At 36.7% G+C, this 26747-nt stretch overlaps 1 protein-coding gene across 10 annotated transcripts in view; it reads left to right on the plus strand.

Annotated features, from left to right (window-relative positions):
• Positions 1 to 26747, plus strand: part of MARK1 (microtubule affinity regulating kinase 1) — a 149778-nt gene that overhangs the window by 60025 nt on the left and 63006 nt on the right. For all 10 annotated transcript variants that reach the window (XM_082394341.1, XM_082394342.1, XM_082394345.1 and 7 more), the window contains 2 exons: positions 23568 to 23771; positions 25045 to 25098. In XM_082394341.1, coding sequence (XP_082250467.1) covers positions 23568 to 23771; positions 25045 to 25098 — 258 coding nt within the window. The remainder of the gene's footprint in view (positions 1 to 23567; positions 23772 to 25044; positions 25099 to 26747) is intronic.

Consider the following 26747-nt stretch of genomic DNA (forward strand, 5'->3'; position numbering starts at 1 on the left):
TTGTCCCAGAGTCCCTCCTGGTTAGCTGTGGCACACTAGCTCCCTTCAGGCTGTGTTCACGCAGCCAACCCCAGTCCTCTCCCTGAGATCTGACCTCCAAACGCAGGGCCTCAGCTCCCAGCCCCGCCCACCCTGGCGGGTGAGCACAGAAGCCTCTCAGTCTGGTGAGTGCTGGTTGGCACTGAACTTCTGTGTGGGAATCTCTCTGCTTTGCCCTCCGCACCCCTGTTGCTGCACTCTCCTCCGTGGCTCCGAAGCTTCCCCCCTGCCACCCGCCGTCTCCACTAGTGAAGGGGCTTCTAGTGTGTGGAAACTTTTCCTCCTTCACAGCTCCCTCCCAGCGGTGCTAGTCCCGTCCCTACTCTTTTGTCTCTGTTTTTTCTTTTTTCTTTTGCCCTACCCAGGTACATGGGGAGTTTCTTGCCTTTTGGGAAGTCTGAGGTCTTCTGCCAGTGTTCAGTAGTTTTCTGTAGGAGTTGTTCCACATGTAGATGTATTTCTGATGTGTTTGTGGGAAGGCAGGTGATCTCCACATCTTACGCCTCTGCCATCTTGAAGGTCGCTCCCACTCCATTTGTTTTAGAAGTGTCTCTTATAGGCAGCATATAGGTGAATTTAGGTGTACTTCTCCCCCAGTGTAAAAGTCTTTCTTTCGAATAGTTACTTTTAAATAACGCACTTATGCTCCAATAATATGATACATTTATTTAGTTTTGTTAAATTATTTTATTTGAACCTTTTTAGTGCTTCTTGATGTTTGCACGTTCTCAGGCATTTTAGGTACAACAGTAAACAGACAAATACCTCTGTTCTTATCAGAGTGGGGGAGAGAAGAGAAAGCTAATATATTAATAAATAAGTAGAGCAAGGGGGTAATATGGTATCAAATAGGTCAGAGTAAACCTCACTGAGAGGGTGAAATTTGGGGAAAGATTTGGCTTGCTGAGGGAGTTGGCCAAACGGGTGTCTGAGAGAAGAATGTTCCAGGCAAAGGGAATAGCTAGACCAAAGGTCCTTTTGCACAAGTGTGCCAACCATGCTTGAAGAACAGCTATGAGCCCACATTGGCTGGAGCAAGGTGAGTGAAAAAGGGGAGTAGTAGCAAATGAAGTCAGAGAGGTAATAGGGGGTCAGAATTTGTTGGGCCATTATAAGGACTTGGATTTTTACCCTGAGTAGAATGGGGAAGGTTAGAAACAGAGTGACATGTTAGGAGACTCTTAGGAGGCCAATGCAATAATCCAGGTAGCTCAGACTTGAGTGGTAGCAATAGGGATGGTGAAAGTAGCTGGATTCTGGATATATTTTAAGGTAGAACCAGTAGGATTTCCTGGCAGATTGAATTTAGGATGAGAGAAAGAGAGAGAGGGAGGGAGGGAGGGTTGGAAGGGTCCGAGTTAAGGATGACCCTAGAGTTTTGGGTCTGAGCACCTGGAAGGATGGATTTGTCTGCAGTGAGACGGAGGGGGCTGTGTTGGGGCAGGTTTTGTAGGAATTGGGGATGGAGACCAATTTGGGACAAGCTGAGGTTGGGATATCAACAGACATCTAAATGGTCATGTCAAGGTGGCAGCCTGGAGTTTGGGAGAGTTGAATGGAGATAGAAATTTTGGAGTTGTCTGCACATACATGTTACTTAACGCTATGAGGCTGGGTGGAATTACTAAGGGAGTTAGTATAGTGTGGACAGAGAAGACAAAGAGTACCAAGGTCTGAATTCCTGGAGCCCTTCAGTATCAGGAAGTTGGGGAGAAGGGAAGGAAACAACAAGGTCTGAAAAGGTGCCCTCAGGCAGGAGGAATATGTGAAAGCCAAGTAAAGAAAGAATTTAAGGGAGGAAAGAAGGATCAACTCGTTTAAGAGGTGCTTGTGAGTCAAGTAAGATATTTTTCCTCTGTTCTGGTCTCTGGTTTTCATCTCTTTCCCCAGCCCCCCCCCCTTAATTTATTTTTCTTGTTTGAGAGGTGGTCTAGAATAGTGGTTAAGAACATGACTCTTGAAGTCACACTCCCTGGGTTTCAATCCCAGCTCTGCTATTTAGTAGACGGCTGAGCGACGCTGGGAGCCCTATCAGGCTGGCTTTTGACACAACTTCATTAATAATTGCCAGCTTTCTTGCTTCTGGCACAAGATGTGTCCCAGGTTTATCTTGTAAATCTCCTGCCCCCCAGACCTGAATCAGCCATTTTTCTAATGAGAGTGCCATTGTAAATCGATTGTCTGTGTCTCTAGGCCTTTTTTGTGGCCAGAATCAGGAAGTAGGCATTTTGTTAAAGTAAAAAAAGCATGAGTTCATACTGACAGTAGTACTTTAAATTTAATACTACATGATTTTACTTTGATTTTATACTGAAGTTTTAAAATAACATGAATACATATTGTGATTATTTATTTGCTTTATCATATTATATGTATATATACATATATAAAATAGAGTCTCCAAATAATATCACTATTAATCAGACTACTGAATGATATTTAACAGTTCTTTGTCTAAAAGCGTTGTTCCTCTAAGGATATGCCGTCAAAACACAGTTCTAAAGTCACTTAAAGGAATTTTTTTCTTTTTGGTTGTTTTACCAATTTGACATATAGGTTAATTCATTTGTTTCATTTTGTTTTAAATATTTCAAGATTACTTTTTACTTTTAGTTTTGAATTTGTTGGTTGAATATTTAAAACATTTACATGGTTTCTAAATTGAAGCTGTGTAACAAGGTATATTCAGTGAAGTCTTCGTCCCTCCCTGTCTCTCATTCTCGTTCCCTCCCTCCCCCATAGGTAACCATTTTCCTTAGTTTTCAGTTTATCCTAGTGTTCTTTTGCGAATACAAGCAATTGTTTGTATATGTTGTAGAGAAGGTTTAGCTAAAGTGTTGGGGTTTTTTTTTTTTTTTCTTTCCCGTTTCCTGGAGTAATTCTTCCTGATTTCTTCATAGTCCCCCCCACCCCGCCTCCCCCGCCATCCAGTGTCTAAGCATAGGTACAGTGCGGGAATCTTTTACTTATAGTTCATCCTTTGAATCGGGAATTTTATCTAGACTTGCTTTTTGCTCAAGAATAATGTATGTGAATTCTCCTTGACTTGTTTCCCCATTTAGTGGAAATAGAACTTGAGCTGACAACTCGGTTTAATTATATACGGGTTCATAGCCTCTTTTCAGTTCTTAGTAGCTTGAAGGAAGCGGTGAGTGGTAAGGGGATCGAGATTATGGTGGAGGTTGGCGCAGACGGGATCAGGTAACCTCATGTAAGGTGTATTTTCTTAGAATAGTTTCACTGAATTTTAAGGGTTTCAGAGTCACATCTAGCCCGTTGGGGAATACTCCTTTGATTTTGGTCTTTCTTTCCAGAATGAGAAGATTTACAATCCTTTTTACTAGTTAGGAAATTGAGTTGGAGAAAGTTAAGATGATCTCACCACATGGTTCTTTTCAGGTATCAACTACCCCATCTGCCATTTTTCTTGTGGTCTGCCTATACATCTGGTCATCAGCCCTCCTAGTTAGGGGTTATTAGTAAGGCCCCTCTGAAACTGTTCACTTAGCATTTTTTATTAATTTGAAGTTTGAGAAATGGGGTTGTGGCTACATTATTATTATTATTACTTGTTTCTTTCATACTTCATTAATATTGGTTGGTTATAAAGAAGGAATTATACAAATGTGCTGTCACCTACCATTTGCCCCCAAAAGTTCTACTTCAATTTTTAATTTTTAAAAACATGTCTCCAACTATATTTATAGTTTATTACACCTGAGTTTGAATCCCAATAATGCAACTTATTGGATTGAATTTGAGTAAGTTATTCAACCAGTTAACATATGGTACAGAGTGAACATTCAATAAATGCTGGTTCCCTCTTCCTTTGCCCATTCTCTTAGATAAACTTGAAAAAATCATTTGTTTCATTATATTGAAGGGTTAATGTATGTGCATATAGAACAACATTCCAAATATTTTAAAAGGTACATTAGAAAAAGAAAGTGTTCCTTCTATTCCTGATTCCCAGTACCCTAATTCCTCTCCCAAATGAGAACTACTTACACTTATGTCTCTTGTGTAATCTCCTGGAGATATTCTCTTCTTGTCGAAGCATGGGGATGCTTGTACACGGGCACACACACACATACAAAGAGCATACCTACCATACATACATGATCAGTTCCCTATTGTTGAATATTGACGCTTATTTTATGTTTTGCTCTTACAGAAAGTGCTACAGCAGATTTCTTTGTATGAGTTCATTGTTTTGAATCATTTGTGATTATGTCTGTAGCATAAATTACTAGAAGTAATTCTAGTCTAATGATTGTAGGAATTTCTTTGATAGATATTGCCGAACTCCTTTATGTAGAATTTGTATTCGTTTTCACTCTGTGCTATTTGAGTGTGCATATTTCTACTATAGCTTTAGCAGCTGATGCTGTCAGACTCTAATCTTTGCTTATCTGATAAATGAAAAATAGTATTTCATTGTAGCTTAACAAATTTGTATTTGACTTGTTATGATTGACTGTCATATGAAAAATACGTTAGAAAGTGATGTATTTGTCCTTTTCTGTGAACTATTTATACCTATCCTTTGCTTATTCTCATTTTCTCTTTGAGTGTTTTTTTTTTTAATGATTTGCCAAAGGTTTTAGCGTTAAAAAAATGAACGATTTGCTGGCCACATGTTACAAATATTTTTTCTCGGTTTATGATTTCTCTTTTAGTTTGATTTCAGGAGAGGGTTTTTTTTAAATTTTAGATTAATTTTTTATTGAGGTTTTATTATTTTTTTATTGAAGCTAGTTTTGGTTTATAACATTATATAAGTTTCATATGTACAGTGTTAAATTTCTACTTCTGTATACTGTACATGTGCTCACCACCAAAATTTAGTTTCCGTCTGTCACCATACAGTTGATTCCCTTTACCCATTTTGTCCCCCTCCTCCTCATGCTTCCCTTCTGGTAACTACTACTCTGTTCTCTGTGTCTATGTGTTTGTGTTTGTTTGGTTCTGTTTGTTCATTTATTTTGTTTTTTATATTTCACATATGAGTGAAGTCATACTGTATTTGTCTTCCTCTCCGATTTATTTCACTTAGCATGATACTCTCAAGGTCCATCCATGTTGTCACAAATGGCAAGATTTCATTCTTTTTTATCGCTGAATACTATCCCAGGGTATATATGTATACCACAGTTGCTTTATCCGTTCATCTACTGATGGACACTTAGGGTGTTTCCATGCCTTGGCTATTATAAATAATCCTGCTATAAACGTGGGAGTGCAGATATCTTTTTGAGTTAATGTTTTTGTTTCCTTTGGATATATTCCCAGAAGTGGAATTGCTGGATCATATAGTAGTTCTGTTTTTAATTTTTTGAGGAACCTCCATATGTTTTCCATAGTGGCTGCACCAATTTACATTCCCACCAGCAGTGCACCAGGGTTCCCTTTCCTACACATCTTCACCAACACTTGTTATTTCTTGCCTTTTTGATCATAGCCATTCTAACAGGCACGAGGTGATAGCCCATTGTGTTGATTTGCATTTTCCTAATAATTAGTGATTTTGAACATCTTTGCAGGTGCTTGTTGGCAATCTGTATGTCTTCATTGGAAAATTGTTCAGCTCCTCTGCACATTTTTTAATTGGGTTGTTTCTTTTTTGTTATTGTTGTTGAGTTATATGAGTTCTTTGTATAGTTTGGATATTAACCCCTTATCAGATATATTGTTTGCAAATTTCTTCTCCTATTGAATAGGTTGTCTTTTTGTTTTGTTGGTGGTTTCCTTTGCTGTGCAGAAGGTTTTACTTTGATGTAGTTCTTATTTATTTTTGCTTCTGTTTTTGTTGCCTGAGGAGACATATCTAGAAAGATATTGCTAAGACCAGTGTCAAAGAACATACTGCCTGTGTTTTCTTCTAGGAGTATTATGGTTTCAGGTCTTACATTCAAGTCTTTAATCCATTTTGAGTTGATTTTTGTGTATGGTGTACAATAGGGGCCTAGTTTTGGGGTTTGTTTGGTTTTGGTTTTGGGGGTTTTTTTTGCACGTGGCTGTCCGGTTTTCCCAGCACGATTTATTGAAGAGACTGTCCTTTACCTGTTATATGTTCTTTGCTCCTTTGTCTTAAATTAATTATTCACATATGTGTGAGTTTATTTCTGGGCTTTCTTCTGTTACATTGATCTAGGTATCTGTTTTTCAGCCAGTACCAAGCTGTTTTGATTACTATGGCTTTGTAATATAGTTTGAAATCAGAGAGTGTGATACCTCCAGCTTTGTTCTTTTTTCTTAGGTTTGCTTTGGCTACTTGGTGTCTTCTGTGGTTCCATATACATTTTAGAATATTTTGTACTAGTTCTGTGAAAAATGTTCTTGAGATTTTGATAGGGATTGCATTGAATCTGTAGATTGCTTTAGGTAGTGCAGGCATTTTAACAATGTTAATTTTCCCAATCCATGAGCACAGAATATCTTTTAAGAAGACTTTTTAAAAGTTTTCTTGTGTTTTTAAAAGTTTTATGATGTCAAATTTAACAAATTTTTAACGGCTTCTATTGTGTGTCATAGTTAGGAAGGCATTTGCCATGCTGAGACTATAAAAATAGTTGCTAGCTTGTCATTTATTTTTTCTAGTGCTCACTTTTACAGCTTCTTTGTCTTTTTGTTTGTTTTGTTTTGGGTTTTTTTTTCCTTTTTTTTACATTTATATCCTTAATCCATTGGGAATTTATTTTGGTGTAAGAAATAATTCATCACTCCTAGACTTCCAACTTATTTTTTTCCTAGTTGATACAGTACCATTTGTTGAATAGTCTGTTATTTTCCCTCTGATATAAAATGCTAACATGGACATCTCACTGATTCTCCTTTGTATTTGAATCTATTCCTTAGACAAACTTTTGTCAAAATATTTTCATTTTTATTTTGTCACTCATGGGTCACCATTTAATTGTAATGACTTTCTGGTTATCAGTAAGTCATGATTCTAAAAAATTCAACCTTCTGAACAAATACAGGAGTAAGTGGGAAAAAGTTTCTTTGTACCTTATTCTGTTTCCAATTGAATTATTGTTTATAGAAGTTAAAATAAAGAAAAATTAGCTGCAACGATTTAGAAAGTGTATCACCTACACACCTATCTGAAAAAAATTCACAAACTAGAAAAAGCAAACCTAAGGAAAAGAAATGGAGGGATGTAAGAAACTACCATGAATAATGTAATCAGTGAAAATTATAGATAATTGAAAATAATTTCTAATAATATGGCTATGAAGTTTAATGCAATTCTTTAAAACATTTAAAAATAGAATAGGCACATGGTAAAAAAATCTGAAAAATATGCAGAATAATTCTTGGTGATTTTAACAAAATATTGTATACTAGTAGCATCTGGTCACTGTCCTTCCAGTTATCACCAGTCTGATCATCTGGATTTCTGACTACAGGTACTTGGCCATCTAGTGGCTTTCTTAGCTAGTCTTATTGTAATTATTCTCTGATCTCACTGAGCCCTCCAGTATATTGGCCTCTACTCCCCATCCATCAATTTTTTGTGTGTTCTTTTCTTTCATTATCTAGCTTAGATTTATGACCCGTCATCTCAGTAACTTGCCAATAACCTAACTTGTCTTGCCTTGCCGCTTTCTCTTTGGTGGTACTTATTTGACAAACTCCAGGCCAAGATTAACTCATTTATCTGCTTCCTCAGTAATCTGTGTGCATTTGAGTGTTGCTGAAAAAAAAATGACACAACTGGACAGATTAGAGCCATAATAAATTCATGGTCACTGATCTCAACTAGGCTGTCAGTACTGCTCAGCAGCCCTACCCAACAGCAGGTTTCTTTGGTTAACTTGTTTTTTCTTTTTCTAAAGAGATTATTTCAAGTCTTTTTTTTAACTCTCTGCAAACCTCTGTGGCCTCTCTTCACTCTTAACAGGTGACCTTACCTTCAACCACCCAGAGAAAGTAAGAGCCATCAGATCGGAACTCCCTCAGCTTCCTACCATCAAATGTATGCACCTTTCTACATCTAGATCTAACTTCTCTTCCTTTCTACTTGTTACAGGAGATGTCTTTCTTCCTGCATAAGGGCAATCTCTCCATCTGTGTGCTCTGAATCTTCTCACTGTCCACCTTCCCAGGAACTTTACTTACCTTTTCCCTCTCTTGTCTCGTCAGCAGCTCCCTCTCCACAGGATCCTTCCCTTGGGATTTAAACATGCTCAGGTCTCCTCCATCTTAAAACAACATGCAAATGAACAGTAACCTTCTTCAATTCCACACCCCTCTTTCTTCCCCAACTGTCATACTCCTGCCTCTAATTCACAGTGAGACTTCTCAGGGTCATAATCTGCCCTAGCAGCCTCCATTTCCTCACTTTCCACTTTTCCCTGGCCCACTTGACTTTTACCCCTACATTTTCAAAAATAATCAACAGTAGAATAGACACAGGAGGTAGAGCTTCCAAATCACTGGAGAAGAAAAACAGCAACAAAGAAAATCCAATGAATATAGAAAAAAATAAAGGCAAGACACTTAAAGTAAAAACAAAACAAAATACAGAAATAAATCCAAACATGTCAGTAATTGCAATGAACATAACAGGTTAAATTCTGCATAGTGTTATCTATGCAAGAGTATAGTATCAGAAAACAGATCAATGAGAGGAGGGCATTGACAGCAAAGGGGAAATTTTTGGCATGATGAAATGTTTTACATATTAATCGATGTTCTGTTTCATGACTTTATATGTTTGTCACAGCTCATATACTTAAATTTGGTGAATTTCATTATGTGTTATTTACTCCACAAGGAAGCTGCCAAAAAAGAAAGTTTAATAGAAGCATCATAATATACTACGTGGTTTCCAGTGAGTAAGTATTTACAAATCATCATCATGTAAACAATACTTTTTTAACTGAAAATTTAATCATATTACATTAGGAAGATGAGAGGCTAAAAGATCTTAATCCTAATTGACAGTAGTAGGAAATTGAGAGAATGTCTGATTGATGAACTAAGAATTAGCAATGAAAGCATTTTGTTTAGAAACATTTAAGTCAATTTTAGAAGGAAAAAGCCAAAGAAAAAGGCACTGGGGAGCAGGCTTGACATCTTAAAGGCTGGTACAGGGAACTGATATTTTTTGTTAGTAACCTATTAGAGGTGACATTTTTTACTATGTGCATATATCATTTTAGTAAAAATTAATTTTAAAATTTGGGACAATACATTGCTAGAAATAACTATAAAAAGACCAAAAATGGGCATGGAACCCAGCTTAGTTGAGGGTGGAATAGAAGCTATACAACGCATGGCTTTTCCTGGGAGGTAATGTCTAAGCTGAATATGAAAGGATGAGTTAAGAGTTCACCAAATGATTCTTTCAGAATGTAATTGATTAAGGATGTTTCCTCTCTTGTAGCTTTGTTGAGCTCAAGTAGTACTTCCAAAAGATATTTTATTAATTTACATGCATTTTCTAGGTTTATATTCAGGTCAGCAGTGGAAAGATGATACAAATAAATCTTTCCACTGCATTTTTCTTCTTAAAAAGCATTGCTGGTCTATCTACCACTACTATAATATTGAGTGTTTCAAGGGATATTTTTGTTTGTGTTTATATGGCTTATCACTCACACCTACTCTTATGTTTTTCAAATTGAAGTGATAAGTTGTAATATTTTTCTTGTATAGAGTTAACTTTGCCTTCTTAGGTCATATACCTAAATGACCGTAATGATAATTCTTTAATGTTACTGAGTGATAGTGGTGAAGATTTTCTTTAGGTTTCTTGGATCTCTGTATAGTAGAGGCAGACCTCAGAGATGTTCGGTTCCAGACCACTGCAGTAAAATGAGCACATGAAGATTTTGGTTTCCCACTATATATAAAGTTATGTTTACACTACACTGTAGTCTATTAAGTGTGCAATGGCATTATGTCTTTTAAAAAAAAAAACCAACGAACATAGCTTATTTATTTATTTATTTATTTTGAATTTTTTTTTCTTTTTTTTTTTTAACATCATTGTTGGAGTATAATTGCTTTACAATGGGGTGTTAGTTTCTGCTGTATAACAAAGTGAATCAGCTATATACGTATATATATATATATCCCCATATGTCCTCCCTCTTGCGTCTCCCTCCCACCCTCCCTATCCCACCCCTCTAGTTGGACACAAAGCACCGAGCTGATGGTCTGCGTTTCCTGGATTTGATTAACTATTTCCTTTCCCATATTAGGGAAGTTTTCAACTCTAATCTCTTCAAGTATTTTCTCAGTCTCTTTCTTTTTCTCTTCTTCTTCTGGGACCCCTATAATTCGAATGTTTTTGCATTTAATGTTGTCCCAGAGGTCTCTGAGACTGTCCACAATTCTTTTCATTCTTCATTCTGCTCTGCAGTAGTTATTTCCACTATTTTATCTTCCAGGTCACTTATCCATTCTTCTCCCTCAGGTATTCTGCTGTTGATTCCTTCAAGATAATTTTTAATTTCATTTACTGTGTTGTTCATCATCGTTTGTTTGCTCTTTAGTTCTTCTAAGTCCTGTTAAATGTTTCTTGTATTTTTTCCATTCTATTTCCAAGATTTTGGATCATCTTTACTATCATTACCCTGAATTCTTTTTCAGGTAGAGTGCCTATTTGCTCTTCATTTGTTTGGTCTGGTGGGTTTATACCTTGCTGCTTCATCTGCTGTGTTTGTCTGTTTTCTCATTTTGCTTAATTTACTGTGTTTGGGGTTTTCTTTTTGCAGGCTGCAGGTTCGTAGTTCCCGTTGTTTTTGGTGTCTGCCCTCAGTGGCTAAGGTTGGTTCAGTGGGTTGTGTAGGCTTCCTGGTGGAGGGACTGGTGCCTGTGTTCTTGTGGATGAGGCTGGGTCTTGTCTTTCTGGTGGGCAGGAACACATCCAGTGGTGTGTTTTGGGGTGTCTCTGACCTTATGATTTTAGGCAGCCTTTCTTCTATGGGTGGGGTTGTGTGCCTGTCTTGCTTGTTGTTTGGCATAGGGTGTCCGGCACTGTAGCTTGCTGGTCGTTGAGTATAGCTGGGTCTTAGCTTTGAGTGGAGGTCTCTGGGAGAGCTTTCACTGTTTGATATTACATGGGGCCAGGAGGTCTCCGGTGGACCAGTGTCCTGAACTTGGGTCTCCCACCTCAGATGCTCAGGCCTGACACCCGGCTGGAGCACCAAGACCCTGTCAGCCACGCAGTTGTGATTCTTTCATGTTCTCAACAGTAAAGTTCAGCCAGACTCGGAAACGTGGATTACAGGTATCTGGCCTAATGAATAAATCATACTCAAACTCAGAGACCTGGTCCACTCGTCCAGGGTTTCCCCAGCAATAAGTATCTCCAGAGATTGGTTCAAGATAGCAGAGTAGAAGGACCTGCACTTACTCCCTCTTGCGAGAGCACCAGAATCACAACTAACTGCTGAACAATCATTGACAGGAAGACACTGGAACTCACCAAAAAAGATACTGCACATCCAAAGAAAGGAGAAGCTGCTAGTGCTCTAGGGTCTCCTGCAGAGGCGGGGGGGTGTCTTTGGCTCTCCGCGGGGACAAGGACACTGGAAGCAGAAGTTCTGGGAAGTGCTCCTTGGTGTGAGCCCTTCCAGAATCTGCTGTTAGCCCCACCAAAGGGCCTGTAGGCTCCAGTGCTGGGTCGCCTCAGTCCAAACAACCCATAACTTATTTAAAAAAAAAAAAAAATACATTATTGCTAAAACATGCTAACCCTTATCTGAGCTTTCGGTGAGTCGTAATTTTTTTGTGGTAGTAACATCAAAGATCGCTGTCACAGATTGCTATAAGCAATATAATAATAATGAAAAAGTTTGAAATATTGCTAGAATTACCAAAGTGTGACAGAGAGACACGGTATGAGCAAATACTGTTGGAAAAAATGGTGCTAGTAGACTTGCTTAATGCAAGGTTGCCACAAACCTTCAATTTTTAAAAATCACAGTATCTGCGAAGCACAATAAAGCGGAGCACAATAAAACAACGTGTGCCTATAAACTGTATTGACCACATTTCTTCATTAGTATCATACTTTTTAGGTATTAAAATCAAACCCATTTCTGGTTCCTAAAAACATCAGATCAAAGATCACTTATATTATGAAAGTTTGTAAAATTATGCAGTTACTCATTATGGACAGGCAGGGTCACCCCATGGCACAGCTTTGCCCCTTCGATTCATGCAGTGCATAGCTTGGTCACTGTCAGAAGGTTTTGGTAGTAATTTATTTTAATAACTTTTTTGTCTTCTTTGTTGGATTTCAGTTTTTGTGGTTTATCTTTCTAGAAATTGATACATGACTGTCTTGCCAGATCTATTGGCATCTCATTGCAATAAGCTTTAATATATAAGATAATATTGATTTTTTAAATTTGTAATTTGGGTGGGATACTTATAATAAAAGATTACATATTTAGTGGGCATATTCATGCAACACCAACTATTTGAATGATAAAGAAGTGTAAAAGATACAGTACTTGGTGACTTTGAAGCTCACAATTTAGTAGGAGATAGTTTCCAAAGAAAAGGCAATTGTATTTTAAAGTATTAATTGTTGTATAAAAGAATGTACAGGCATATCTGTCTTATTGCACTTTGCTTAATTGTGCTTCACAGGTAATGCGTTTTTTACAAATTGAAGGTTTGTGGCAACTCTGGCTCAAGCAAGGCTAATGGCGTCATTTTTCCAGCAGCATTTGCTCATGTCCTGTCTCTGTGTCACATTTTGATAATTCTTGAAATATTTCAAACCCTCCACCAGCAACAAGATTATGACTCGCTGAAGGCTCAGAGGACGCTGACTCACTTCATTGCAATATTTGCTTTATTGTACTTGGCTGGAACCGAACCCATTATATTTCTGAGGTATGCTCATCAAGTGCTGTAGGAACACAAGGGAAGAGAATCCACAGGCCTTCTGTTTTCAGTAAGTATTCTTTTTCTGCTGTGTAAGTTTTTGACACTCATAAAACTACTGTTTTCACTGAAGTGCAACTCACCACTGCACTATTTAAAAAGAAATTTCACCTTGAACACTGAAATTGGGGAATGAAGGAGGCATTATCGTATGATAACGTAATAAAGGAAGCATACCATTTGAGAGAATTTTTCTGACAGTTAAACTCATTTATTGCCTGGTTCCTTATGAAATAGGCATTAATCTTTATTAATGATATTTTCTTTTCAGTCATGCGTTTGTACAACATGTAGATATTCTTTAAGTTGTTCTTTGACAAGCCAAAGTTGTCAATATCTGTGTGCAGTTTTCCAATAAGGTAATTAATTTGATATGTAGAGCTTTAAAGATCTGGAAAAGGGTTCTTGACATGGAGTCTATGAACTGTGTGCTTCAAGAAATCTGTAACCTACCTTAAATTAGTAGTGTGTTCAGATCTTCCTTACCCTTACTGTGTTTTGAGTGAAATTCTTTAAACTACTGAGAGTGTTGTTATAATCTCCAGTCGTAGTTGTGGATTTGTGTATTTTTTTCCCTTTTCTGTTTTTGTTTACTGAAACTTGGTTATTAGGCACATACGTATTTAGGATTGTTATAGCTTCCTAATGAATTGACCCTTGTATCGTTATGAAATGTGTGTCTTTATTTTGTTAGTACTCCTTGTATTGAAGTTTATTTTGTCTGATGTTATTATAGCTTCTCTAGCTCTCTTTTGCTTACTGTTTGCATTAGTATGTCTTTTTCCATAGTTTTACTTTCAATCTATCTGTATATTCATACTTAAAGTATGTCTTTTAATTTAAAAATTCATTTAATCCTTTCTTTGAATTGAAATTTTTATTTACATTAAATATAATTTTTTATGTTTGATATCTTTAATTTTGCTCTTTTGTTTTTTTTGTTACATCTGTTCTTGTTTTCGTTGGTGGTGTTCCTCTCTTTTTTTCTTTCTTGTCTACTTTTGAGTTAATCAGATATTTTCTAGTATTCTGTTTTAATTCCTCTGTTGACTTACCTATGCCTCTGTATCTTTTCCAGTGCATTTTCCCCCAGTGGTTGCTCTAGAGATTACAGAATGCACCCATATATTTTTGCAGTCTACATAGGGTAGTATTGTACCAGTTCAGTTAAAATGTTAGAGTCTTATAAGAATCTTTTAATTTCTCTGACCTTTGTGCTTTTGTTTTCACATATATTACATCTGCTTATGTTATAAAATTCACAGTATGGTGTTATACTTTTTTGCTTTAAATAGTCATATGTCTTTTAAAGATTAAGAGATGAAGAAATACATGCTGTTTTATATTTACCCACATATTTATCATTTCCAGAGCTCTTTTTTCCTTTCTATGGATTCATCTTACCATCTATGGTCACTTCCCTTTGGCTGGAAAAATTATCCTTAGCATTTTGTATAGCATATGTCTTCTGGCAGCAAATTCTTTCAGTTCTTGTTCATCTAAAAATGTCTTTATTTTGTCTTTATTTTATTACATTTTTTATTGAAGTATAGTTGATTTACAATAGTTTCCTTCTTTTTTTTAAAGAATATTTTCACTGGGTAAAGGATATGGAGTTGCATTTGTTTTTTCTGCAGCACATCTAAAAACTTCCATTGTCACCTGAGCACCAGTGTTTCTAATAAGAAGTGAACTATCATTTGTATTGTCATTCCTTTGTATGTATTGTGTTGTTTTTCCCTGACTCCTTTTAAGGATTTTTTTTCCCCCTCTATACATGGTTTTTAGCAGTTTGACTGTGATGTACCTACTTTTGGTTTTCTTTGAATTTATCTGGCTTGGAGTTCACAGTTTGGGTGAATTATATGACCATTATTACATCAAGTAAGTTTTTCTCCCTCATTTCCTTCGTATTCTTTCTCTAGTACCCCATTTACAAATGTGTTAGTCTGTGTGATATTGACCCACAGATCATAGGGGCACTCGCTTCATTTTTGTTTAATCTTCTCAGTTCTTTAGATTGGCTAATTATTCTTCTCAGTTCTTCAGACTGGCTAATTTTTATTCATTTGTCTTCAAGTTCACTGACCCTTTCTCCTTTGCAGTCTACTGTAAGCCTTTCAAGTGAATTGTTCTTTTTAGGTATTGTACTTTCAGTTCTGGAATTTCTATTTGCTTCTTTACTATAGTTTCCATTTCTCTGCTGATATATTCCATCTGTTTGATTTTTCCAATCATATTTTTCTTTACTTTTAGAAACGTATTTATCATAACTGCTTTAAAGTTCTTGCCTGTTGAGTCCAACTTCTAGAACATCTTGCTGTGTATTTCTGTTGACTGCTGTTTCTCTTGACAGTCTCATTCTTCTGTTCCATCGCGTATCTAGTAAGTTTTGGTTAGACTCTGGACATTGTTGATAATACTATACAGAGACTCCGGATTTAGTTATCTTCCTCTAAAAAGTGTTGATTTGGCAGGAAGTTAATTTGGCTTGACTCAGACTTCAAATTCAGCCTTCCCTTCCCTATGGTGGGCAACAGCCAAATCTTTTTTATTTCCTTAACTTTCTAGCTGTGTCCTTCTGACATGTTCCTTGGAGTTTCTCTTGCTCACATTTGGTTTAGGGCTCAATAAAGAACCTGTAGTTTATATAAAGATTTCAGAGTTTTATTCTTTGTGACTTTATTTTTGCCAGTTTCCTTTTTCACTCTCCAGTCAATTTTTTTTAGCCCCCAGCTCCATCCTCTGACTCCTTTAGCCAGTAAGACTGTTGCTTTGTGCTTAAATTTCAGTCACTAGGAATAGGTGGGCCAGAGTTTGCCCCCAGGTAGAAACTGTAAAACTAAAAATTTCACCCTATTTGGTTCCCTTTTTACAAAGATCAGTCTCCCTCCAGTTTTTGCCTGCTTTTTGTGGCTCTTCCAGGCCACGAAACAATTGTTTTTAATATTTTGTCTAGAGATTGTATTTTTATCTGCTGATAGGTTAGTCAGATACAAACTATTCATCCATTATTGGAAGCATAATTTCCCTACTTTTTAAAAAATGACTTTGAGAAATAGAAATTTGATTATTGTTTCTAAATTGTCATGGCCTTTAATGGTGCTAATATCAGCTGACCAAAGAGTAGTTGTGGTGTGCAAAAGCAGCATGTTCTAGAGTCCTGGGAAGTGAGCTATGGCATCCCTAACTTCAGGTCTAATAACATGATATGACTTCTCAGGAACATTTGAATATTCAGTCACCCAGTAGATTCAGTGGCTGTTATAAAAGATCATGATTTACTTTGATATTAGAGTAAGCTTTAATAAATTGATATGGTTTATAAAAACAAAACCATGATGCTAACCATAGCTGAGAATAATGAACCATATTTATTCACTGTTCAATAATTTGGAGAGAGTTTGTTTTCTTTCTCTTTTTAGTATCCCCCTCAGTCAGTATCACCTTTTCAAGTGTGGCCAGAGGACATTCACAAAGGAGAAAATCTAAATCCATTTTGAAAATTAATAGGTTTTCTAATCCTCTGGTACGTGTTTACTCCTTCTTCATGGTTGGAAGATACGTATCCTTAACTTGAAAAAAATGTTCAAGGGATTAAGATCAGTAGACTTTGGGGGAGTGTGTTTGTGTGTACACATACACATGGGAAGAGACAACATATAAATGTAATTTTATTTTTCAACTTAGATGTTTCAAAGGGAAAGGTGAATGTGAAGTGCTTATTTTTGCAAGGAATTACTTGCAAATTAATATCTCCAGCCCAGACCTCTTTTGATTTCTAGACTCATTCATTTCATTCAGGCCTCTTCTCAAATGTCATCTCATCAGAGACCACCCATGACCACCCTTACTTTCCAGTTCCTTACCCTCCCTGGTTTCTCTTTTTATACCATGAACCACTGGTTGGCATTGTATCTCTTTATTGGTTTGCATACGTATTACCCTTCTCTCTTCCTTTTACCTCCCTCTGCTAAAATGTAAACTTTATGAGGACCAGGACTTTTTATATTTAGATTTCTCTCAATTCTCTGGCATGTGGGATAGTGTCTTGCATATAGTAGGTCAGAGTAAATTTTTATTGATTGAATGAGTGAGTAAACAAATCACTGAGTAGTGAGATGGGAGATATAGTTCAAAAAATAAGATGAAGTGAGAGGCTTTGGAGTTACTTTGATGACTTTCTGTTGACTCAGGATTCCCAAACTCCATTGTGAGTGCCGTGTGGGAGAGTGCTTCCTACTCACTTGTCGCTAATTCTGTGTCTGGGGAGAGGTAGTACTTGTCCTTTTTAATATCTGATTTGACAATCATTGATGGATAGTGAAAATAATAAAAAGAAATAAACCTTATCCAAGCAGGTGAGGCAAAATGTGGAAAAACATCTTCCTTGCCTAGGAAAATACCTAAGTGTAATACATCCTTGTGGGAGGATCTGAGTTTAGCAATTAAAATCGGGACCTAATTTCAAGGTATATTTACCTATGGCATGAATACAATGAGCAAAATTGTGGAAGTTTAGATGCTGATTGATTTCTAAGGTGCCTGTTTTGCTTTGATTTTGTAAGCCACATTCAGTTGCTCTGAACTTTGTAGTCTCCAGGCTACTTTCCGGCTTTAACAACAAAGTCAGAAAAGTTTAGTCAATTAAAAAGCTGCACCCAAAATAAAAAGTTTTCCTTTTACTTGCACTTAGAGCATAAACCATCTCATTTTTCAAAAAATAGGACAACCATCTCTATTTCCTCAGAATTCCAGCTACTTGGCTAAATCTACTCACTGTGTAGTTTAAATGAAATGAATGCCAGTTTTCTTTTTGATATGTTACTAGTGTGCTCAATATTATTCCTGGGAGTTGGTAACTTTCTAGGTGACCATTACACTAGCAATGTTAGGAATAGCATAAAATATGTCTGGTAGTTTGCTTTTGCTTTTGAAATTTTTTATCCAGAGAAAACCACATGGAGGTAGAAGCTCCATAAGGATCACAACCCACCCCAACACACACATATATGCACTTTCATTGATATTTATGTAGAACCTGGCATTAACACTAGAACGGTCAGTGTCTAATGGTACCTAACCTCTCTGAGCCACTATTTTCCCTATCTCTAAAACAGGTCATCAGGGACTTCCCTGGTGGCACAGTGGTTAGGAATCCGCCTGCGAATACAGGGGACAAGGGTTCGATCCCTGGTCCAGGAAGATCACACATGCCACGGAGCAACTGAGCCCACGTGCCATAACTACTGAAGCCCGTGTGCCTAGGGCCCATGCTCCGCAACAAGAGAAGCCACCGCAATGAGAAGCCCGCGCACCACAACGAAGAGTAGCCCCCACTCGCCACAACTAGAGAAAAGCCTGCGTGCAGCAATGAAGACCCCGCGCAGCCAAAAATAAATAAATTAAATAAATAAATAAATAAATAAATAAATAAATAAATTAAAAAAACAGGTCATCATGGTATGCTTCTTGACAGAGCCGTTGTGAAGATTAGAAGAGGTAATGCATGTAAAACATCTAATACAGCTCCTAGCACACAATAACCCTTCAGTAATTGATAGCTTTTTTTTTTTTTTTTTACCATTTTCCCTCTGGATAACTAGGGTATTGCCATTCTCATTTAGCAAAAAATTATGAAAACGGAAATCCTAGTCCCAGCTAGATTTTCTTTTGATTTAAAAAGTTGTTTGATTCAGGCAAAAGAGAAGAACTACCTAGAATGAAATTAGGTTGTGAGATAGAGATGTGGCTTATCTTTAACGGTTTCTTTCTTTATCATTTATTTGTTATTTGATTCCTTCATGCATTCACTTATTCATTCATTACCTATTAGTAAGCCAAGCTGCACCTTCTCTTGCCTTTTAAATCTGACTCTGTATGGTCAAATGTACAGGGCTTTATATCTGTAACTTAAACAGTTTGAATTCCAATAGTATTCAGTTGGACATCTGAATTTTCAAGATGTAGCCCTTTGAAAAGATGTCCCATTTAATGTACCATTTTATTAGGTACCTTTCTTCTTTGAATTAACAAAGTATGATCTCACCTTGGGATTTTTCTGTTTATTCATTTCACTGTCTGGATTGCTCTTCCCCTGTTTATCTAGCTCCTTTTCATCTTTCAGGTCCAGCTCAAACATCGTTTATTCCATGCACTCTATCTTAGGTATCACCCCAACTCCCTCCATAGTCGTTCCTGTCACAGCACCTCATTTTATTTCCTGTTTGCCCCCTATTACCAAGTATAGTTATTTTATTTTGGCTATTTGCATAGTCTTGTTTTCTTTCACTAGAATACGAGTTTCATGCTTCAGGATTTTTTCAGTCTACCAGTAGACTTCAAAAAATTTCTTTTCTATTTGACTTAGCCTGAGTTGGTTTCTGTTGCTTACAGACAAGAAACCTGACTGATATTCGTACCAGAAGTGGTTGCAGGCAACAAACACTCAGAGAAATAGCAGAAATTTGGGATTAGTATTCTGGTCTAGGAAATGGGGTATTTTTGTTTATTTGTTTAGTGTAGTTTTAATTAACAATCAGTTACATGGTTCTTATTACATACTATTTACACCTTTACAGAAATTATTTTATCTAATCCTCAGAATGACTATGAGGTAAGCTTTATTATTAGCTCCCTTTTACAGATAAGGAAACAGGCACATAAAGGTTAAACAACTTGTCCAAGGATGCAGAGCTAGTGAGTAGCTATTTCATTTCAGTTGGTATTGAAGGCAGGGAAAATTCTAGTATGATTCAGGAATTGAAGTCTGGTAATCCATGGGATGCAGCTTTGAAGAACTAATGAAACCATTACCTATAATTACTTTGAATATGCTGTGTACTCAGGGCCAGCTTTAGGGTCATGTTGCCACTGCTGCAGAAAAATGAAGGAGTTCAGTGTCTACTGGATTGAGTGGACAGCTTGAAGAAAGAAAATACAAGCTCTGAATTTGTATTTTCAGCTAAAGATGCAGACTAAAACTTATAGACATTATATAATTGAGCTCACATAATTTCTTATATCTATCAGCCTTAGGGCTGAGATAGTTCTTGACACTATAAATTCAGCCCATGAACATTAAACATTTAAAAATTAAACATTATTTCCAGGTTTCCTATTTGAGAGATAATCTGTTGATCAGGAAGGGGTGAGATCAGTTATCCCAAATTACCCTTCACGAAGTTTCTTCAAGGAAAGATTCTGCTCCTGAGTGGTGCTGTGGCAGTCCAAAGGAAAGATGAGGGTTTGAGGGGAGGAATATTTGTTTGGGTAGGTGTTTTATAATTAGAATTATGTAATATAAAACATGTGCTATATATTCTATTTTAATTTCTAATTTAAGACTCATATAAATGCATTCTGTGTAAGTTGATTGGCTCTTAAAATGGTCATGCTTAATGTTGAAAGTTAGGAAATCATATTTTTAAGAAGCATTTTGGAGAATATACTACCCTTTCCAATTCTGGGGGTGGGATAAGAAGGAATCGTATTTTTGTGAGAGCTCTCTGTCCCCTCCTCTGCTCTCCAAGTACAGACACAGCCATCCCCGTATTTTTCCTAGAGTCTCCTACTCTGTTGGTAGGATTAGCCAGAAACAATTTAGTCCCACATTCCAAAATATGATGTGTTACAGCAGGGGTCAGCCAACTGCATCCTATAGGCCAAATCCAGCCTTTTGGTGTGTTTTTATATGGCCCTGAGCGAAGAAAGATTCTTAAAAAATGAATATCCAACAGTATAGAGCCTGCAAAGCCTAAAATATTTACTCTCTAGCTTTTTTACAGAAAAGTTTGCTGACCTCTCTGTTTCACCATACTTGTGCGGCATACAGAACAGTCAAGGACGCTGCCCCTGTATAGGTTACCTGATCAAGAGTTTCTCCTTAAGGAATTGATTATATAGCCTTCTCTTTTGTTGTTTGTAGCTTAACTAGAATTTGAACATGTCTGGTAAGACTCTCCTAATTATTCATTGTTCCTTTTTGTTTACCTCTTAATTACAAAATAGCAATAGCTTTTATGTTTCAGCTGAAACTGCTGTGTAACAAATCATCCCCACACTCAGTGGCTTAAACTAACAAGCATATATTATTTCTCATGAGTCAGGGGGTCACCTGGGGGATTAGTTGATTTAATCTGACCTCAGCTGGGAGCAGCTCTGCTCTGTGTATTTCTCATCTTCCTTCTGGTATCAGCCTGGGCAAGTCCTTCTCATGGTGATGGCAGAAGTTTAAGAGAGTAAGTTGAAACACAGCAAGGCCTCTTGATGACTAGCATGGGATTGGCATATACTGTCACTCTGAACTCATTCTGTTGGCCAAAGCAAATCACATGACTGGATGCCCAAAGAGTGAGAACTGTACCCTATCCTCAGTGGGAGAATATTGGAAAGTTACCTGGCAAAGGTTGTGAAAATTTGGAGTTAGTAATTCAGTCTGTCATAGTTTGGTTTATTTCAGGATATACTCTGCAACCAGCATTGGGAGCTGGGTTACAACTCAGATATTTTAACTCATCCTGCTGTTATACGCATCAAAGATCTGGACAGCAAGGAATCATTCCTCAGAAGTCATTCTGAGTATAGGTGTCAGGAGCACAAGGACCCTAAATTTCTTCAACTTATATAGTATGTATTTAGTGTCTTTTTTGTGCCTAACACCATATTAACTTCTGGGGCTTAAGGAGCTTTAAGTCTGACAGTGAAAACAGACCATGGACAGGACTTAAAAGGTGTTGTGATAGTTCAGTAACAGAAGTTTTTACTAGATATAAAGATAGCAGCAGAAGAGAGGGGTAATCAACTCTGCTTTATGAAAAGGCATAGAAAGCTTTGTTGAGAAGGAGATTAAATTTTGAGTGTTAGACAAATCCACAGTCCTTACAGAACAAGTTCAGGTAGAAAAGTATTTTTTGTAGGAAATATTACAGCAATCTGTTAACTGTTGGAAATTAATTATAGTTAAAATCTCTTGTTTATGCTCGGATAATAGAAAAGTCTCTGAGAGCCAATGAATAACTTTGTATTTACTACCTTCTTGCATTATTTGCTGCAGTAGTTTTCAAACTTTGGCCTGCCTCAGAATCACCTGGAGGACTTGTTAAAACACTGATTGCTGGATTCCACTCCCAGAGTTTCTTATTCAGTAGGTCTGGAATAGGGTCAGAGAATTTGCATTTCTAACATGTTCCCAGATGATGCTGATGGGGCTGGTCCAGGGACAACACTTTGAGAACTATTGCTTTACTGAATCTTTCCTATGTATCTGGCACTCTGCAATGTGGTGAGTATGCAAAGGTAAAAAGAAAACATCCCTGCCCGCAGATTGCTTGCGGTAGGGTGGCTGGGACGAAGAAGTGAATGTGTAATGACAGCACAGTGGAATGGATGCTGAGCTGCACGGAAGTACAGTTTGCTGTGGAAATACGCCAGCGGGCCACTAACGCAGACTGAGGCTGCAGGCTGCACGTGTGTGTAAAACACAAAAAAATCCTTTCACCCTGAGCTGAGTTTTTACAAAAATCAGAAAGTAGTAACAAATAGAGAAATGACCGTGAGTCATGCTTTGCGTGAGGTTCGTAAACGGAGTCGTCTTCGAAGTTGCCTTCAAGAAATTTCTGATCAAAATTTTTTAGACAAGCTTTTGGTGGTGCAGGTGGGACAATTGTATGTCTGAATTAGTTACCTTGCAAATAAAAATTATCCCCTTCTTTTGCTAATTTGTTCTACTCATCTTCAGCTATTGTTAAGATGCCAGTTAGATAAAGATGTTACATTCTACGTTTTCACGAAAAGAGCGAGAAAGTTTATTTATGTCAGAATGCAGACAAAACTAGACAAGAGCAGGAACAATCAGAGCTGGGGAAACAGGGTTCCTTAGGCAGCTTTACCCGGGACTTGAGGTGCTGAGCCTGCAGCGGAACAGTCAGCTACTCAGTGCGATTGTGGGCTAGCGTGAGCCTAGGAGACAGAGTGACATCTCTGCCTTGAGGAGGGCACTGGGGAGGAATGCAGTGGATATTAGGTCATGGATTCAGGCGGGGCTATAGGTAGCTCCTGCTTGGGCATGGTGAGGTGGGTGAGGGAATGGGCAGGAATTGATTAGAGGTGTACCTACAGTGGGAAGCTGCTGGGTCAACTGGCCAAGTTATATGCCCAGCCAATGAAAGAGTGAACCTGACAACTACTTGAGCTGGTTTAGAGAAACAGAGCTATACTCATGAGGTTGTTTGTCTTGGCATTGAAGACATTCTGCCATTTTAATGAAGCAGTCTTGGATTGTGTTGTCCTCTCAACCCACAGGGGTAACACCCTTTCAGGAGTAATGGTCTTTGGGGCTCCTGGCTATCTAACCACTTGTATTTGTTTTAAACCAAAAGCATATACCTAAAGCTACGCAGAACATTTCATTTTAAATGGCTGTATCCCCACTGGCCAAGGGAGCTGAAGTCAAGTAGAAATTATGAACAGAATGCTCAAAATGCTTTAAAATCGTGTAGTACAATCTATTTTCATTGGAGATGAATTACTGATGAAAATTGTTTGTAGTTTTTTAAACTATCCTTTTATAATGTAGTTTAATTAACCGTGAAACCTTGTAACCTTTTTCTCAGCATACATCTGTGGATGGATATACTGAGCCCCATATCCAGCCGACCAAATCAAGTAGCAGACAGAACATCCCTCGGTGTAGAAACTCCATTACGTCAGCAACAGACGAACAGCCTCACATTGGAAATTACCGTTTACAAAAAACAATAGGGAAGGGAAATTTTGCCAAAGTGAAATTGGCAAGACATGTTCTAACTAGTAGAGAGGTAAGTTTTCATGATTCCTTTTAATATTTACTTAGACCTCTCCAGAGTCTAGTTACAAAAGCTTTCCTACAGCTGATTCTGGGAATAAGTAACAGTTGCAATATGGTAAACACTGGGATATGTGTGAATGGAATTTATGTAGATAGAGTTATCTATACATGGCACAGAAGAATTGTCCTTATGTATTAGCATCTCATAAATCAGATATGCTACAGATGAGGTTTTCTCAGACTTCTGTCTTTCATTTTATGGCTTCTGTAAAAATTTCTGATTTTTACCCGACCCCATGAACCGGGCTAGGATAACTTCTTATTAATTACTGCTTAAGCTGTAGTGAATACAGGAGCAGGAAATGAGGTTGTACATGTGAAACTTATATAGTGTTATAAACCACTGTTACCTCCATAAAAATTTTTTTAAATTACTGCTTGAGGTAAATTAGGTATAAATATGTAGAAAGTCACCCACTAATTTTTATCTATTTAGAAACCACATTGAGCAAGGATTATACAGATGTTTTTCTCAGATAATAAGAGAATCGGGTTTCTAAAATCCCATGTGTTTCAAATCAGATGTATTTATATAGCAAAATTTGTTTTTAAAATAATAATATATTCAATAATTTATATAATAAAGACTAAAAATAGTTAAACATCTAACATTCTATATTATATAATGTTTACTGGATCCAGTTAGGACATTAGGAAAAATCTGTCATAAAATGTTTTTGTTAAGTTTCCATTTTGTTCTATACATAATATTATTGTCACTTACAGTTAAATTTAGTCCTCTCTCTCCATTTTGACCCTAGGAGCTGTTGGGACACAGGATGTATTAGACAGAGACTTAAGAGGACATTTAAATCCGTTTTGTTAGTTTGCTGTATGGAAGTTTGGGTGTCCAATCTCTCTACCCACATAATACTTAACTTACTAAAAGTTTATAAGCCTCTCCCCTCTGATAATTGTAACTTATCAAGATCATGAGTAAAAGATTAAGATAGAGATGATTTTTACTTTAAAAGGGGAAACCTAGAATAACTTTAACAAAGGTGTAATTTCATTGACTCAGAATCAAATAGGTTAAAGACTTGGGTCAATAGAATATATTCTAAGGCTGCCTAATTATCAAAACTTTACCATCCAATTATGTGAACACCAAATATAGCTAAATTATATCTAGTTAGGAATGAAACAAAAGATGTTTTCCTTATAAATTTTATTCATTAAGATATGTATTCTCAAATATATTTTAATGATTCTCTTTTTCTTAGGTTGCTGTGAAAATAATAGACAAAACTCAGCTAAATCCTACCAGTCTACAAAAGGTATTTAATTATTTTAATAGTAAGTAATTAGAATACGAGTTTATTAATTAATATATGATACTCTGTAAAGTCAGTTATTTTAAATTTCCTGTTAGGTACAATACTACATTTCATCAATATATGAAGAAAATATTTGATATAAAACATAATATTTACATTTAATAATATTTTAAAAATGTTTATCAAGTGTTTGTTTGAAAAATATCTGCTACTCAAATGCATGTACCATATCAGAGGAACTTATGTTTTTTAATTCAGTAGAATACAATTTTTCATATCAAATATTTTGAAGTAGTAAGGATTCTGCTTTGTTAAAAATCAACTCGTGATTCTGTTGTCCATAGGTGGGTTTCCTTTTATTGCTTCACTTGCTTTTCTTCCTTCTTCCACAAGAACTAGTCTTTCAGCTAACTTACAATAAAAGATACGACCATTTCTTCAAAGGGTGAAAATATAAAGCAGGAGAGGGACCAAAAAAAGCAGTTAGGATGGGAATTGACCTGGTAAAGCTGTTTCATGTTGCTTCATTAGTTATTTACGTGGGAAAATTTTCTCAGATACACATATTAGTACTTTAAAAATGAAGCAAATATTTTAACATTTATGTCATATGTTTGTATATAGCTCACTATATAATATTTATGTATAATACATATATATATAAAGTACATTATGATTTTTATTAGAATATAATGGGATCGTGGTCACATATGTAAGTGTGATGTAAATAACTTTGGATTTCTAAAACAGGATTTTATAAGAAAATTTTAGTATAGTATGTTTAACTACACCTGCTGTGATTCTACCATTAAATTAAAAATTTGGGTCCGTGATATTAAGACTTTCCACTTGTCTCAGTGCCAGATAACTCAGTTTATTTTATATATTTCTACTTAGAGATCTGTCTTTGTACTTACTGAGATTCCTTTTAAATTTGACAACCAATATAATTTTTCATAGCATTAGTATTTCTCATCTGTGAGAACATGAAAGGTTTGCTGGATTTTTTTTCTCTCTGAGTATGAGATAATATACTTTATTGGATGTTCTTTGGGAGAAACTTCCAGCACCCATCTTTCAGCTAATCATGATTTAGTGGTATGCGTTATAAAAAGGCATCCTCCCTGGGCAGACGAGTTATCCAAAGGTGCTGTGTTTTCCTGGACTAGAGCCACAGTGGGGCAAGTTTTTGCCTCCCCTTCTCCTGGAAACCCTTTTACAGTGCACAGACTGCATACCAGCCCAGTGGCCCTGTCCGTGGCCCACCTAGCCTTGTCACTTTTCCTAGGCTAATCTGTGGGTTACTCTGGCAAATTAAGTGATTTTAAGTGACATTTAGAACTAGTCCAGGCCTGTTGTGCTCGTTGGAGGCACAGTAATGTGACCCCCACTCTGTCTTTCCCAGGGGGGGACCAGAGAAGGTTGCAGAACCAAAGTCACACTTATTGAAACATGCGGACATGCAGACATGAAGGTGGACTGTTATTCAGATAAAAAATATACTTGTTGATGTAATTTCTGTTATAAATTCTGCTAATCTTGCTGATAAATTGTTGCTTTTCCAAACAGGCATATAAAAAATAATGGCAATTTTGTTTTCTTTAATCTGTAAAAATAAAAGCAAAGGAAAGATTGAAATTTGCTAAATG

This window comes from Balaenoptera borealis (assembly GCF_965194805.1).
Source record: "Balaenoptera borealis genome assembly, chromosome: 1".
In the NCBI taxonomy this organism is placed as follows: domain Eukaryota; kingdom Metazoa; phylum Chordata; class Mammalia; order Artiodactyla; family Balaenopteridae; genus Balaenoptera; species Balaenoptera borealis.